At 51.8% G+C, this 16,175-nt stretch overlaps 1 protein-coding gene across 2 annotated transcripts in view; it reads left to right on the top strand.

Annotated features, from left to right (window-relative positions):
• Positions 1-16,175, top strand: part of ACLY (ATP citrate lyase) — a 43,617-nt gene that overhangs the window by 14,723 nt on the left and 12,719 nt on the right. The window contains exons 11-20 of one of the 2 annotated variants that reach the window (XM_032320049.1): positions 23-140; positions 1,879-2,033; positions 2,821-2,911; positions 3,902-3,931; positions 6,426-6,567; positions 6,821-6,989; positions 10,212-10,316; positions 11,123-11,319; positions 14,528-14,609; positions 15,260-15,370. In XM_032320049.1, coding sequence (XP_032175940.1) covers positions 23-140; positions 1,879-2,033; positions 2,821-2,911; positions 3,902-3,931; positions 6,426-6,567; positions 6,821-6,989; positions 10,212-10,316; positions 11,123-11,319; positions 14,528-14,609; positions 15,260-15,370 — 1,200 coding nt within the window. The remainder of the gene's footprint in view (positions 1-22; positions 141-1,878; positions 2,034-2,820; positions 2,912-3,901; positions 3,932-6,425; positions 6,568-6,820; positions 6,990-10,211; positions 10,317-11,122; positions 11,320-14,527; positions 14,610-15,259; positions 15,371-16,175) is intronic. The other variant, XM_032320050.1, reaches the window with a different exon arrangement.

The following is a 16,175-nucleotide window of genomic DNA, read 5'->3' as shown; positions in this document are numbered from 1 at the left end:
TGTCGGCCCTTCATGCTTCCAGGGCATCGTGAGAGCAATTCGAGATTACCAGGGCCCCCTGAAGGAGCATGAGGTCACCATCTTTGTCCGAAGAGGTGGCCCCAACTATCAGGAGGGCTTGCGGGTGATGGGAGAAGTCGGTAAGACCGGGGGGACCTTTTCTCTGCCTCCTTGGGCTTCCTGGAAGCGGGTCGGTCCTCAGACACTTGCTCACGCAACCCCCTTTCTGGATGGGCAGCTTGCTTCAGCATCCACTCTCTCTGCTCCTGCGGTCAGAGCCCCGGCCTTAAACTTCGCAAAGCATTGCTGTTCAGCTGCATAACAAATATTTGTGGAACACCTGCCCTGTGACAGCAGGCCCTTGTGCTGCTGAGAACAGGGACTGTCATGTCAGGTAGCACAAGGTACTGGGAAAGCAAACAAAGCCGAAGGGAAGGATAGCGTGTGTGGGAGGGGACAGGGCCAGTTTTAATGGGGTGATCAGCAAATGCTTCACCGAGAAGGTGACATTTGAGCAGTGAGCTAGAGGAGAGGAGGGAGCAGCTCGGTGGTGGCTGTGGTGGGAAAGGCAAGTTCCAAGGGCCCGAAAGGAGCGTGCTGCTCTGTGGGACCAGCGGTCAGGGCTGAGGGAGCAAAGGCGGGGTATTGGCAGGCAAGGCAGAGAGGCGGCAGGGGCCGTGTGGAGCTGGTCCAGGTGCCGGGAGCACTTGGCCATGTCCCTGGGCTGGCAGCCTGTGGAAGACGTTGTGGTTGGAAGGGTTGTTTGGCTGCCTGGGGGTTAGCTGGTTCAGAAGCAGGAGGGGAAGGGGGGAGAGGAGGGGAAGGGGGGAGAGGAGGCGAAGGGCAGGTAACTAGTAGGATGGAGAGCATCGTCTCTCACTGAGATGAGGTGCGAGAGCGTGCTGACATCTGCCTTGGTTTCTTTTCTTCATTCTGCATTTTTCGGTTCTCTGGCAGATTGATGAGACCTCACCTTTGGGGCTTTCCAGAAGCTGGGGGACCTCCTCTCAGTCTGGACTAAGATTGTGTCTCCCTAAGTTGAACTCACTGAGCCTGAGATACGTGAACTTGGTCACCAGCAGCTTTGGTCTTTAGTGTAGCCCCCTTTGCTCAGAGCAGTTATGTGTGGGCCAGGGGTTCACCCCTTGAGGTGTCAAGAGAGGGGACAGGATGCTCTTGCTCAGGACGCATGCCGTGCACTTTGACCGGAAGGGCGAAAGCTTTTCATCCTCCCGTGTTCCCAAATCTGGTGGATGTGGCAAACGGGAGTCCACCTACGTCACTCAAAGGGGTGCCCGTCCTCATTTTCACCTACAGCTCAGTTCCTGCCACGGGGACAGCACAGTGAATGTTCATCACAGACCACTAAGCTCAGAGGACATTAAGCAAGTAAATGATTACTAGAAGATGCTGTCCAGTGGGCATGTGTGCATACAGTGAGGCGGCAGGATGGGGGAGGAGGTCAGGGAAGGCCTTCCTTGAGAGGTGGCACTCAGGCTGCGCTGAGAGACGGGAGGGCTCTGAGCAGAGGAAGGAAGAGAAGGGCCAGGGCCCTGAGGAATTGAGCCCGGGAGACCGGGAGCAGGGGCCAGGCCACGCAGACGTCGAGGTCAAGGGTTTGGAGAGCCAGTGACCAGAGGCCAGCAGGACCATGCAGACCTTCCTAATTACACTCACAGCTGCTCCAGGGTATCTGGAAAGCTTCCTTCTTGTTCTTCTTAACAGCAGGTGGTCTTTACAAAGAGGTGTTTGGTAGTGAAAATAGGGCAGTTGGTCTGCCCTGGATAACTGGTCTTGTGCAGGGGCCTCTGCAGAGTCATACGGACTTGGGTGTTTACTTAGAGGCTTGAATGACGGACTCTTTTCTTTCCCTCACAGGGAAGACCACTGGGATCCCCATCCATGTCTTTGGCACAGAGACTCACATGACAGCCATCGTGGGCATGGCCCTGGGCCATCGGCCCATCCCCAACCAGCCACCCACCGCGGCCCACACTGCAAACTTCCTCCTCAATGCCAGCGGGAGCACTTCGGTAGGTGCCCCCTGCCCTCCACCTTAAAGCATGCCTCCCTCCCATCCAGAACACGGTGTCCCTGTGCGGTCCCTAGCCATCTTGGGTCACCGGGGAAAGACAGATTGGTTTCTTTTTTTTTTTTTTTTTTAAGATTTTTATTTATTTGACAGATAGAGATCACAAGTAGACAGAGAGGCAGGCAGAGAGAGAGAGGAGGAAGCAGGCTCCCTGCTGAGCAGAGAGCCCGATGCGGGGCTCGATCCCAGGACCCTGGGACCATGACCTGAGCCGAAGGCAGAGGCTTTAACCCACTGAGCCACCCAGGCGCCCCGACAGATCGGTTTCTCTATATCTGCCAGTTTTTTCCTGCCCAAGCAAGGTAGTATGATGGAAAGACCAGGGGGTTTTATTACTTTAGGTTTTTAAGTAAGCTCTATACCCAGCATGGGGCTTGAACTCACAACCCAAGAGTCGCACATTCCACTGACTAAGCCAGCGAGGTGCCCCTGGACTAGGGGGCTTAAAATCAGACCAGAGTTCAAATCATGTTGAGAGCAGGACCTTGGCGGGTGTCATACCTCTCAGAGCCTCAGTTTGCTCATCTGTGACATCGGACAATACTAATTCTCAACTCAAGAGGGCTGTTAGGATGATAGTTTTGGAAGCACTTTGTAGAGAATAGTTCTGTACATGGTTCGTGTGACCCCATTTCTTTGGGCCTTAAGGACCCAAAGCTTAAGGACCAATAGCTCTTTTTCCCAGTTGCTACCCGTGATTCTTACTCTGTCTCCTTATCCCTCCCCAGACTCCAGCCCCCAGCAGGACGGCATCTTTCTCTGAGTCCAGGGCCGATGAGGTGGCACCCGCAAAGAAGGCCAAGCCTGCCATGCCACAAGGTAACTTGTGGGCCCTCCCCGCTGCCCCCACCCCAGTCCACCTGCCCTGTCCAGGCCCTACAGGGGCACTGGAACAGGGTTGGGGCTTTGCTGTAAGAGTGGGCGTGGCAGATGGGCCTAAATGGACATGAGGACATGAAGACTCAGGCCTTCCTAAGCCTTCCCAGAAATACCCGGAGGTGGCGAGGCCCTCCAGACTCTGCTTCTCAGTGGAGAGCAGGAGCCCAGAGCTGGGACGGCAGGGCAAGCGCCCATGTGGTAGTTCCTGCGCATCCCACCTTCTGGGGTACTTCTGAAGCCCCCCCGCCCTTTCTTTGAGCCCACCATAAGAGCCCATGTTGATAACCAGCCCATCTGCTTGTTGCCTCCCCTGTCTGGGAGGTCAGGGATGTCAGGTCTGCATCCTCTGGTTCGTCAGAGGTGACCCCTGCCAGCTGGCCCTTGCAGCCCAGGTGAGATAATAGGTGTTGATCTGCACAGGGCTGGTGCGGCCTCTTCCTGGTGCAGACAGCGTGCGCTTGAGGCATTTTGTGAACTAGCTCCACCGGCTCCAGGCATTTGAGATTGTAAGCTGTTTCTCAGCCACCAACTTTGTCTCCAGCACAGGGACAGACCCCAGTGACCTACTCATCTTACTGTGCTTCAGGGGGACAAACACGGGGCTTGGCTTTATGAGGGTGGGATCTGGCCCACTGCCCCTCCACCAGGCTGGGGCCTCTGGTGTTCAGCAACCCCTCCAGGCCTTCTTGCCTCTCCTGCCCCCTCTCTGGCCCTTTGGCCTTTTGCCCTTTCTTGCTTCTGCTCTGCCGATCAGTGCTCTCTTCTCTTCTGTTGGCTTCACTCCTGTCTGTTGTGAAACAGATGAGAGACAGTGAGGGCATCAGCCCTGTGAGGCTTGTCCTTGGGACCCTTCCCTCTTCCCACCCCCTCCCTCCAAAGCCTCCAGCCACCAGCAGGTGACTCAGCCGCCTTGGTCATTTTCTTTGACAGATTCAGTCCCAAGTCCAAGATCCCTGCAAGGTAGGATGCCTCCACCCCGCCCCAGCCCTGTGTGTGACTTTGTTAGTGGGTTTTAGTATTTACTATGTGCTTTGTTTCCCCCCGACACACCCAAGTCCTAGTCTTTGCTCTCTCTCGCTTTCCCACCCCTGCTTAGTCGCTCCCACCCCTACTCAGCACCCTCCTGGCCAGCTGTCTCTGGCTCCGCACTCCGGACAGGACAGGGTAGGGAGCTCGGGAGCAAGAACCAGGCCCACAGCCTTGGAGAGTGGAGTGGTGCCTGCTGAGGAGGGAGGAGCGTTGTGGGAAGGAGGGAGCCATGGAAGCTGAAGGGGGAGTGGCAGCCTCAGCCCTCTGGGATTCCCATCTGGGTCTCAGGGTCTCTACTTTTTTTACTTTTCCCACCTAGCCTCAGCACTGCGTCCTCATCCCTGAGCTCTCCGTGTCAGCAGCGGGTTGACTTCTCTGGGTTTTGGGTGGAAGACAGGCTAGTCAAGTCAAGGAGAGAGGTAGAGGTCCGGATGGATGTGCCAGAAATCTCTAGAGGGGATCTGGGCATTGGTGTAGGAGGTCACTGCTTACACGAGGGACATTGGCTGTGCTCACTCGTATTCACGCAAACACATGCCTCCCACCCCACCCCAAAAGCATCAGGGCTTCCACTTAACTTTTTGACATTCACAGCTGTGGGAGGATTTTCCCTGGCGGAAGAGAAGCTTCTGATGGTGACCTTTGATCCCTTGCTAAGGGGAGGGGAAGGGGCAGCTAGGCTAGGCTAGTATATCCCCCTAGAAAGGCCAGGAATGCAGCACTCTCACTATCTGCCTTTGATCCCTGTTTCCTGTCTCTGGAAAGATCGTTTGTTACCTCAAAGACCAGAGCTGAGGCTGAGCCCTGTGCCAGAAGAACAGGCGCCTACCCCGTTCTGAGAGCTCTTCCACCCACAGGCTGGGGTTCTCTTACTGTCAGTCCCTGACCCAGCAGAGGAGCCTGGTAGGGGACATTAGCCCTGCTGCTGGTGTGCTGAGGAGGAGGGCCTTCAGCTCTGCCATCTATGTGCTCAGGAAGGACCACTCTTGAGTTCTGCCCTTTTGGTGCTGGAGGTGTGCGCGGGCTTGTGGAGGAGACTGCAGAAACTTTGTCCCGTTTCTGTACTCTCTGGGGTAGACAGATGCAGGTTTGTGTCCTTGCTCAATTCTGACTTTGGGAGTCTCCCCCGAGGGTGAGGAGAGGCCAGGCCCTTCTGGCTTGTATCCCGCCCTCCCCTCTGGTACAGTTAAGCTGCATCGTAATTTACTATATAATCTGGCCTTGATGCTAGGTGACAGGACCTCCGTCATCTGGCATCTCTGAGCTTCATGTTCCGGGGCCTGGGAAGCGAGGGTACTAGATTAGGTGGCTATCTTTGTTCTGTGATCTCATGTCTCCTGAGAACCCAGATGGGTCTGGTGACCGCAAGTCCCAGGTATTTGCAAGAGCAGGAGCCCTCCGGTATGAGAAGCTTACAGCTGAGAGAGAAGCAGCAAGCCTGCGTAGGGATGAGAACCCTGCATGCCTTGGGAGAGTGAGCTCAGATTTATTCAATCAGACCTTGAACCTGATTAGCCAAGCCTGCACTAGTACACTAGGTTAATTAATACCAGATGGCCCCTGAGCTCAGGGCCTTGTTCTCCCTGAAGGAGCTGAGAACCTCCCCTGGGGCTACTTCCCTCCAGCGACTTGCAGGGAATGGGAGGGACGGGTCACCTGTCTGCAGGGTGGTGAAGAGGCCTTTCCCTTCAGGCTGCGCAAGCACTTCCGACAGCTCTTCTCCCCTTCTTTTACCTCTCACTCTTCTGCCTGCTGGAGAACTGCCCAAGAGCCTTGTTTTGAGCAGGAGAGGGCCACCTGCTAGAGGGAGGAAGGCAGGAGGGTGGGGACAGCACAGAAAAGGATGAGAGGGTGCCACGAAGCCAGTGTGCTCAGGCCAGAACCTCAGGTAGAAATCGGGCTGCAGCCAGCCTTTTCTGTGGACCTACCCTGACCTAGAATCCTGAGGATTCTGATCCTGACCTGAGCTGGATTACATCCGGTTTTAGAATTGATGATTGTCGGGTTGTTTCAAGTCGTGTGGCCACCAGAATCGGGAGTGCTTGATGTTTTTTGTTGATCAAGCCTAATTGATCATCTGCATGTAAGCAAAATGCTGATTACGTGCCTTTCCTATGAGGCGGAACAAGTCCTGTAGGGATTCTCCACCCGTGGTGGGTCTTTTCTCTGCACGGGAGTGCTTTCTGTGCTCACTGCCAGCTCCTTACCAGCTAGGCAGGTCCTCTTAGCTTTCTTGCTCTCTCTGCCACCTCTTGACCAAGAAACCAGGGCACTCTTCCCCCAGTTCTCAGAGTCCCAGCCTCTTGGCATCCCTTTGCCATGGTGATGAGCTCCCTTCTCTAGACCTGGCATGGAGGGCCGTGGCAGCCCCTGCCGGTCTCCCGGGAGTGTGTGTTCTGGGACTCGCTGTGTCTTTGCCCACCAGGAAAGAGTGCCACCCTCTTCAGCCGCCACACCAAGGCCATCGTGTGGGGCATGCAGACCCGGGCTGTACAGGGCATGCTGGACTTTGACTACGTCTGCTCCCGGGACGAACCTTCAGTGGCCGCCATGGTGTACCCTTTCACGTGAGTCCCACCACGGCCAGAAACTGGAGATGGCTGCCAAGGGGGGTTTTCTCAGCTCCTCTCCCTCACTAAGATAGACCCTGGGGGAGCCAGCAAGATTATCCCCGTTGCTGGGGATCCATATTCCTGGGGGATCTGCTTCCCACACATGGGACCCCATCTCTCCATCTTCTAGATGAAGCTCCTCCCCTCAACTTCCCTCTCCCCAGCCCTGACAGTTTGGGGGTATCCTGACCCTCTTCTTTTCTCACAGTGGGGACCACAAGCAGAAGTTTTACTGGGGTCACAAGGAGATCCTCATCCCTGTCTTCAAGAACATGGCTGATGCTATGAAGAAGCACCCAGAAGTAGATGTGCTGATCAACTTTGCCTCTCTCCGCTCAGCCTATGATAGTACCATAGAGACCATGAATTATGCGCAGGTAGGTCAGTGGGCGCTGGGGTGGGGAAGCAGGGGAAGTTCCTGAGTGGTGTCCGCTGGCACTGCCCCCTGGGACAAAGGGGTTGGCACTCAGGACTGGCCAGTGGTGTGGGAGAAGGTCATCAGATACACTTGATCTTTAGAAGGTAGGATGATAACTGAGGGCAGGCAGGCTGGCCAGGGCAGCTTACCTAGGCTCACAGAGTCCATTCAGTATCCTCTTCCCCCACCAGGTCCTCCCTGTGCCGCTAAGACCGGCTTTCACAACAGAATCAAAAGCAATTTTTTTTTTTTTAAGATTTCATTTATTTATTAGACAGAGAGATCACAAGTAGGCAGAGAGGCAGGCAGAGAGAGATGGGGAAGCAGGCTCCCTGCTGAGCAGAGGGCCCGACGCTGGGCTCCCAGGACCCCGAGATCATGACCCGAGCCAAAGGCAGAGGCCTAACCCACCAAGCCACCCAGGTGTTCCCAAAAGCAATTTTTTTTTAAAAAGATTTTGTTTATTATTTATTTGACAGACAGAGATCACAAGTAGGCAGAGAGAGAGGAGGAAGCAGGCTCCCTGCTGAGCAGAGAGCCCCATGTGGGGCTCGATCCCAGGACCCTGGGATCATGACCTGAGCTGAAAGCAGAGGCTTTAACCCATTGAGCCACCCAGGTGCCCCCCAAAAGCAATTTCTTATTATGAAATTATTACATGTCTATTACAGAGGAAACTTAAATACTATCAAGTAAAAAGAAGAAAAATTGAATACCTCAGTCAGTTCCAGTTTCCCAGAGACACAGTTGCTAACATTTTAATATATTCTTCTGCGTTCCTTTTTCTGGTTTTGAACATGTGGGATAACGCTGTACGTGACTGGTAGTCCGTTTTCTTCAGTTACTCATTCTACATCCATAAATATTCATTGGCAACATCAGTTTCACCTTTCCAGGTCTTGTGGTGAGCATCTTAAATGGGCATTTGCATATATCCTTAATTATTTCCCCAGAATAAATGTCTGGAGGTCACACTGCTGCATCGGAACTTGCAGATTTGAAAGCCTTTGATCCGTCCTGCCCAGGTGCCCTCCAGAAAAGTTAAAGGACATAAACTCCCATCATTGTTTCAAGAATGCCTGCTTCTCTGTACCCTGGCCAACACTGAATGTTTTCATTTTAAAAACATTTATTTGGGGCGTCTGGGTGGCTCAGTCAGTTAAGAATCTGACCCTTGATTTTGGTTCAGGTCATGATCTCAGGGTTGTGAAATCGAGCCCTGCATGGGCTCTGTGTTGTTCATAGAGCCTGCTTAAGATTCTCTCTGTCGCTCTCCCTGTGCCCTTCTACCCTTGCTCACCCTCATGCTCTCTCTCTAAGAAAAACAAGCATGTAATTGACAAGTGATAGGCATTCTATTTAATTTGCATATCTTTTTTAAGATTTTGTTTATTTGAGACAGCATTAGAATGCAAATGGAGGAGGGGAAGAGGCCAGGGGGAAGCAGGTTCCCTGCTGAGCAAGGAGCCCGTTGTGGAGCTCAGTCCTGGGATCACAACCTGAGCCAAAGGCAGATGCTTAAACAGCTGAGCCAGCCAGATGCCCCTAATCTGCATATCTTTGATTATTAATTAAGATGAGCTTTAAAAAACATTTATTGGGGCGCCTGGGTGGCTCAGTGGGTTAAGCAGCTGCCTTCGGCTCAGGTCATGATCTCAGGGTCCTGGGATCGAGTCCTGCATCGGGCTCTCTGCTCAGCAGGGAGCCTGCTTCCTCCTCTCTCTCTCTCTCTCTCTCTCTGCCTGCCTCTCTGCCTACTTGTAATCTCTGTCAAATAAAATAAATAAAATCTTTAAAAAAAAAAAAAACATTTATTGACTATTTATACCTTGGGTTTTTTTTTTTTATTAGGACTTTATTTATTTGAGTGGTCGCCTGAGTGGCTCAGTGGGTTAATGCCTCTGCCTTCAGCTCAGGTCATGATCCTGGGGTCCTGGGATGGAGCCCCGCGTTGGGCTCCCCACTCCATGGGGATCCTGCTTCCCTCTCTTTCTGCCTGCCTCTCTGCCTACTTGTGATCTGTCAAATAGATAAATAAAATCTTTAAAAAAAAAAAAAGACTTTATTTATTTGAGAGAGAGAAAATGTGAGAGCATGAGAGGGGGCAGAGTTGGAGGAGAAAGCAGACTCCCCACTGAGCAGGGAGCAAGATGTGGGACTCAGTCTGGGGACTCCAGGATGATGACTTGAGCTGAAGGCAGTTGGTAACCAACTGAGCCACCCAGGCGCCCTGACCATTTATATTTTGTAACTTGCTCTCTCTCCCCCTTTTTTTGTTCCTGGTGAAGTGTTTGTGCCTTTTGTTACTGAATTGTATGAGTCTTTATAGATTAATATACTGATTTTTCTGTTCAAAATTATTGTCCGATCCCTGGCTGGCTTAGCGCAGTATAAGACTGGAGAATGTAAACTTGTTTTGCCATCTCCGTGAAGCAAAAACCAAAGCATATCTGCTGAACATGAGCTGCCTTTTATTCTAGAGCAAAGCTTAGTAAACTATAGCTTAAGGGTCAAACCTATTCCACTGCTTTTATAAATAAAGTTTTATTGGAACACAGCCATGCTGTGTTCATTTATGTATTGTCCATGGCTGCCTTCATGCTACAAAGGCAAAGGTTAATAGTTACAGCAAGAGATCACATGACCAGAAAAGCCAGAAAAAGTTTGCTGGTCCCTGGTCTAGAGCGAAAGTCCTGCCCACGCCCACTCCTCCTGGCTTTCTCCCCCAGTCTACTCTCTAGTTTGGGTGTGGAAGTAGCTCATTTGTGTTCCATACTAACCGTGGGACATAGACCCTGGGACCCTGCTTTAGGAGTAGGCACCAGGACAGATGGGGAGCAGGTAGGTCCGAGTCTTGTGAGTTTTTGGATGGGAGGGAATAGAGCCACTTTTGATGGTAGGGGTTTTCAGAAACATTTGCTCCTGCTTCGTTACTGAGTTTCTGTGGTGTTAACCAATGGAGATTGGCTTTAAAGGTCTACACCTCTCTTTTTTGGAGAGGGTTGGAGTAGTCGGAATAGGGACTAGGGACAGAGGCTTATAGGAAGAAGGGGGTTGCATACTGTTAACATTACTTGGTTCTTAGAGCCTGGGAGGGGGCGTGGAAGCTGGGTCTTATAAAGGGCACCACCTCGTTGCTTCACCTGAGGCACAGAGTTAACAGGAAGGGACTGTCCTTTAGATCCGGACCATTGCCATCATAGCTGAAGGCATCCCTGAGGCCCTCACAAGGAAACTGATCAAGAAGGCGGACCAGAAGGGAGTGACCATCATTGGACCTGCCACTGTGAGTGTCCTTTCTGTAAAGCCCTTTAAGTTCAAGGCTATCTTTCAAAGTTCTGGACCCACAGAAAGCAAACTTGTTGACTGTTCTGTTTCTCTCTTAGGTTGAAAAGATTCAGAGAGTACCCATTGAAAGTCAAGTCTGTTCATATCCAGTTACTTTAAAGGGCTCTCTCCCCAGTCCCTATCACTTTAGGGGGCTTAACTGGAAGATACTATGTGTGTCTGCCCACCTTTGTGCAACCATAGCATGTTTTTTGATTATTGCTTTAACTGTGAAATGAAGAAGAATCTACTTAGAGGTTTTATTTGCCCAAAGGTTTTCACATGGAAAGAAGTTGCTCTGGGAGTATTTTGTTGTTGTCTTTCCTTAGTTGTGGTACTAAGGAGTTGTCTGAAGGTCAGATTTTTGAATTAAGCAGAGGGCCTTTCTTTCATCTCTGAGGCAGGGGTGATGTTGAGCAGAGGTGCACACCTATGTTTTACACTTCCCCTGGGTGCTGTCCCCCTGTTAGAGCAAAGGAGGGGACTTAATCCTGAGTACACACACCGAATCTGCAGCAGTAAGCCGTGTTTTCCCAGTAAGGTTCTCTTTTCTTCTGCGTAATGGCTCGTGAGGGAGAGATGAGACTCTCCCTAAGCTGGAAGCCTAGCATGCAGGTGTTAGCTCTCTCAGACCATTTTCTTCCCATCCTGACCAGTTTCGGGAAAGGGAGGTTGAGTAGGTAGTATTGGGCCTTGTGATTTCCCTGAGCTCTGGTTCGTCAGGAGCTTACCCTCCCTCCCTGACTGCTGTTTCTGCTCTCACAGGTTGGAGGCATCAAGCCCGGGTGCTTTAAGATTGGGAATACAGGTGGGATGCTGGACAACATCCTGGCCTCCAAGCTGTATCGCCCTGGCAGCGTGGCCTATGTCTCGCGCTCTGGGGGCATGTCCAATGAGCTCAACAACATCATCTCTCGGACAACGGATGGCGTCTACGAGGGTGTGGCCATTGGCGGGGACAGGTGATGGGCTGGGCAAGGCAGGCCTCCCCAGCGGGGGAGTGGTGGGCTGGGAGAAGGGGGGGGTCGCTGGGTCCTTTAATCTCTGCTCAATACTGCTGAGCAAAGTCCATAAAACAGGACATTTTGGGGCGCCTGTGTGGCTCAGTGGGTTAAAGCCTCTGCTTCGGCTCAAGTCATGATCTCAGGGTCCTGGGATCCGAGTCCGTATCGGGCTCTCTGCTCGGCAGGGAGCCTGCTTCCCCCTCTCTCTCTGCCTGCCTCTCTGCCTACCTGTGATCCCTGTCTGTCAAATAAATAATTTAAAAAAAACACCAAAATCTTTAAAAAACAAACAAACAAACAAGGACATTTCTGCTCTGTTTCAGGAATGACACTGGCATGAGCTCAGAATTAAAAATAGAAAAATGTGTTTTCAGAATGTTTGGGCTTTGGGGATAATTTTGTTTGTTGTCTGACTTGTGGCCACAGGGAGGCAGCAGAACGCAGCAGTTGGTGGGACTGATTCTGAAATCACTGCAAGAGGGGGCTCTAATCCCCAGTTTCTCTGTTGATCAGGGAGGTGTCCTGGGCAGGTCATTTCCTCCGCAGACCCTCCATCATCCTTACAGATCAAATGGGTAAAATCATAGCAGCCACCTCATGGGGTTGTCGCGAGGCTTAAGTGAGGGTAATGTTTCTAGAACGTGGCTAATACGGGGCCTGCCTCTTAGCAAGTACTCAGCAGCTGTTAACTGTAGTCCGTAATAGTGAAAGGAAGAACTGTTTCTCTACTCTCTACCATTATCTCACTGACCCTTCTGGCTGCCAGATGTTGGGATTTTTTTTTTTCCCCATGCCAGGCAGTTCTTCAGTTCTCTGCTGCGTGTCCTATAATGCATTCCAGTTCTGACAGTATCTACCTGGAATTCGTACCAGGTCCCCCAGGGGAAGGGCTCAGCCTCACAAGATGCCAGTTGCAAGTCCAGGCTTCCTGTACTCCTAAACAACTGGCTGTACATTGGGGGTCTCCACACCACCTTTCTTGGGTTTGGTAATTTGCTAGAATGGTTCGCAGAACCCAGGAACAGCCAGAGGAAAGAAACACCTGTGGTAGGTTACGGGGGACAGGGCATGGAGCTTCTGTGCTCTCAGTGGGCACGCCACTCTCCCAGCACCGTGGTGTGCTTATTGACCCAAAAGCTCTCTGAACCCCTTTCTTTAGGGAATTTTTATGGAGACTTCATCTTGTGGGCACGATCGATTATTAATTTAATCTCTAGAGGATTCTCCCCTCCCCAGAGGATGGTGAGTAGAGCTGAAAGTTTCAAGCCTCTGATCCTGGCTCAGTCTTCTAGCGACCAGCCTGCATCCAGGAGCTCTGCAGATGCCCACCCAGAGGTGCCTCAGGAGAACAAAAGGCCCTCCTGTCACCCAGGAAATTCCAAGAGTTTTAGGAGCTCTGCCTCAGGAACTGGGGGACAGAGATCAAATCCCTATTTCTTTTTATTTCACAAATAGTGTATTCATTGTTTTTGTTAGTGGGAATGGTAATCAGTAGAGTATTATTTTAGAGTATTTTAGCTTACCATTTAATGCCATAATACATGTTAGCCACTGCTGTTTATTACTACCACCATTGCTCTTTGCCTCAACCAAAAGCTTTTGGGAGAGTGAGTTACCTTGTCTGTCTCCTGGCTCTCCAGTATAATGTCAGGTGGGACTTCCTGAGTGAGGAAGATCTCTCTCCCAAGTCTTGGGGGCTACAGTCTGGGGAACCGTCGTCCCCAGTGCTCCCTGACAACGGGCTCCAGCTCAAATAAGTCTGGGCAGTTACTCTCTCCCCTTGGGATTTATCATGCTCTTGAAGATCTGTAGAGAAGCATCCTTGGCCTTAAACAATCCTATCGTAAAATCTTGTGGCAGGAGAAATTAAAAAAATATAGGGGAACCTTGAACAACCTAGGTTTGAACTGCAGGGATTCGCTTATATATGGATTTGTTAATCCTTATGGCTTTGTTATTACATTCTCTTTTCTCTAGCTTACTTTAGCGGGAAAACACAGTGTATAACGTGTATAACATATAAAACACGTGAATTGAGTACTGATGTTATCTGTAAGGTGCTGGCCAACAGTTAGGCTCTCAGGAGTTAGGTTTTTGGGGAGTCATAGTTATACTTGGATTTTTTTTTTTAAAGGTTTTATTTATTTATTTGACAGGCAGAGATCACAGGTAGGCAGAGAGGCAGGCAGAGAGAGAGGAAGGGAAGCAGGCTTCCTGCTGAGCAGAGCCCGATGCGGGGCTCGATCCCAGGACCCTGGGATCAGGCTGAGCCGAAGGCAGAGGCTTTAACCCACTAAGCCACCCAGGCGCTCCTATACTTGGATTTTTGAGTGCATGTGGTGGGGATTGATGACCTTCACATCGTTCAAGGGTCAACTGTGTGTGCAGGCCCTATATCTAGACCTAGCAACAGCCTGTCAGTCCTGAGACGTCGGTTGGCACGCTGTATCATCTATTGCTGTGTTAAAAAGGAAAAAGAAAAAAAAGTCACACAAGCCAGGTGATTTCAAACTATGATAGGACATCTGTCCCCATAGTTTCTGTGCATCAGGAGTCGGGGGTGGCGCAGGTAGGCACTTGGGGCTCGCGAGGGATGGGCCACAGCAAGGTGTTCGCTGGCCACAGGGCCAGTGTGGCTCAGGGCCTGCCCGAGGCTGTACATGGCCCATCCACAGGCTGGCGGGGGCTTTCTTGGGGCTTCTCCAAGGGCTGCTCAGTGTCTTCAGGACATAGCGGCCAGCACCCCCCAGGGGCAGCGGTTCAAGAGAGAGTGCCAGACAGAAGCTATTCTTTGTATAACCCTGCCTGAAAGCCATTGACAGAGAATCACTTCTGCCCCGTTTTGTTTGTGAGAAACGGATGTCTGTCTGACCCATATGCAAGTGAGGTGTGAGGTTCCGCCTTCTTAAAAGAATTTGCAGCCATATTTTAAAGACACCACACGTGTGCTCTATAAGCATCTCTTACTGTCAAGCAAACCTCCCCCTCGTCCTCCCCTTCCCTTGTGCTTCATATTTTTGCCCCCCCAACACACACACGAGCCATCTCTGGGCCCTCACTGGACACCCACACTCACGAGAAGCCTCATGTGTTCCTGGTAGCTTCCTACACCTGTACCTGCACGTCCGCAGGCCTCCCGATCCCATGTGTTCTCTGCTCCCACCAGGTACCCCGGCTCAACATTCATGGACCATGTGCTCCGCTACCAGGATACTCCAGGAGTAAAAATGATCGTGGTTCTTGGAGAGGTGAGTTTTGGTTTTTTTTTTTTTTTCTGACTCTAAAAGTAATGTGTGATCTCCGTTTTGTTTTTGTTCTTTTTTTTTTTTTTAAATGTATGCATTTTGGTTATATATGACTTAATGTGCCAGTCGCTGGTAATCCCGCTCCCTACACTCTGGGGCATAGAGGCCATCGCTGTTAACACTGCCATGTCTGTTCCCAAAAAGCTTCTTGACTCTTGGTGGCGAAAGATATTCTAGGACCAATTAAGAAGCTGCTCCGGGATGGCCTTGGTCTCTTGGGCAGTGCACAGCTGGAGCAAGAAGTGCACTTTTTTCAGTTTGGGAGAGTCTTACAACCCCATTCCTTGCTTGTGCACCTGAGCAGGTCTGATCCGAAGTCATCGTATACCCTTAGATAGGGGAGGGGCGTCCCAGGGACTCCAGAGGACACCCACTCCCCGGTTACAGTTCTTCCTTGCATCCTGTCTTAGTCCTACAGGCTCTTATTTGGCCAGTGCCCATATGTCTTCATCTTTTAGCTAAGTTGTAATTCGGGACTCCTGGAGCCTCTGACCCCTGCCTGACTCGGGGCAGATTTTCCAGCGACAGTGCTGCCCACAGCAACTCGGGACCTGGTTCCACTGACTTAGGGGCTTTTTCTTGTTCCTTGGCAGATAGGGGGCACTGAGGAATATAAGATCTGCCGGGGCATCAAGGAGGGCCGCATCACCAAGCCCGTGGTCTGCTGGTGCATCGGGACCTGTGCCACCATGTTCTCCTCTGAGGTACAGTCTGCGCAGGTCGCTCCTGGCTGGGTGGAGCGGGGTGGGGGGCATTTGAGGTGAGCTGTGTGGTCCCCTGGTTAAGCAGCTCTTTCCTCCAATGCACATTTATCACTCACTGCATTCCTGTAATATCCAGCTGGGACCCTGCTTTCTAGGAGGGTAAGTCCACTGGAGGGTGGGGGGCAGCCATCAGCAGATAAAGGCCAGAACAAGGCTCTGAGTCCCTGCTTGGAGCCGCCACACTTCTGTCTAAAGGAGCTGAGATGGCTCCACAGGGAAGGTGAGGCCTGTGTTGCATCCAAGGTCTGAGAAGGGGTTTGCTGTGCGAAAGGGAGGTGGAGAAGGAAGAGGACACATGCCAAGTGCAGAGCTGGGGAGGGGCTGTAGAAGAAAGCCAGGTTTGTTCTGGACGGGAAAGTACCCGGAGCCCTACAGTGAGCGCAGCAAGGAACAAGGACGGGCAGCCAGTACAAACACTCTCCGAGTCGCCTGCTTCTGCTGGGTATGGCCCGTCAGGCCGTAGCTCCAGGACTCCAGCTCTGTCTTGGAGATGGCCCATCAGTGGTGATGAAACCGGGGTAGCAAAGACTTGTCACCCATCAGTGATCAGTAGGGGGCCAGGCTCCGAGGGTGAGGGCTTGTACAGGCAGTTTGTGTGTGCTGTGTACGGATGAGGACAAGACTGGGCCGTGAGGCTTCCCGCAACTGTGCCGATCGATCCCTTTGCTGGACGCCCACACCCTTCCTGCCGGTGAGCCCGTCACCCCGTTCTTTCCCCCTGCACCGCCTGCCTCGCCCGCTGAGA

This window comes from Mustela erminea, chromosome 18 (assembly GCF_009829155.1).
Source record: "Mustela erminea isolate mMusErm1 chromosome 18, mMusErm1.Pri, whole genome shotgun sequence".
Classification (NCBI taxonomy): domain Eukaryota; kingdom Metazoa; phylum Chordata; class Mammalia; order Carnivora; family Mustelidae; genus Mustela; species Mustela erminea.
The sequence above is the reverse complement of the archived record's forward strand: the minus strand, read 5'-3'. Positions and strand labels throughout refer to the sequence as shown.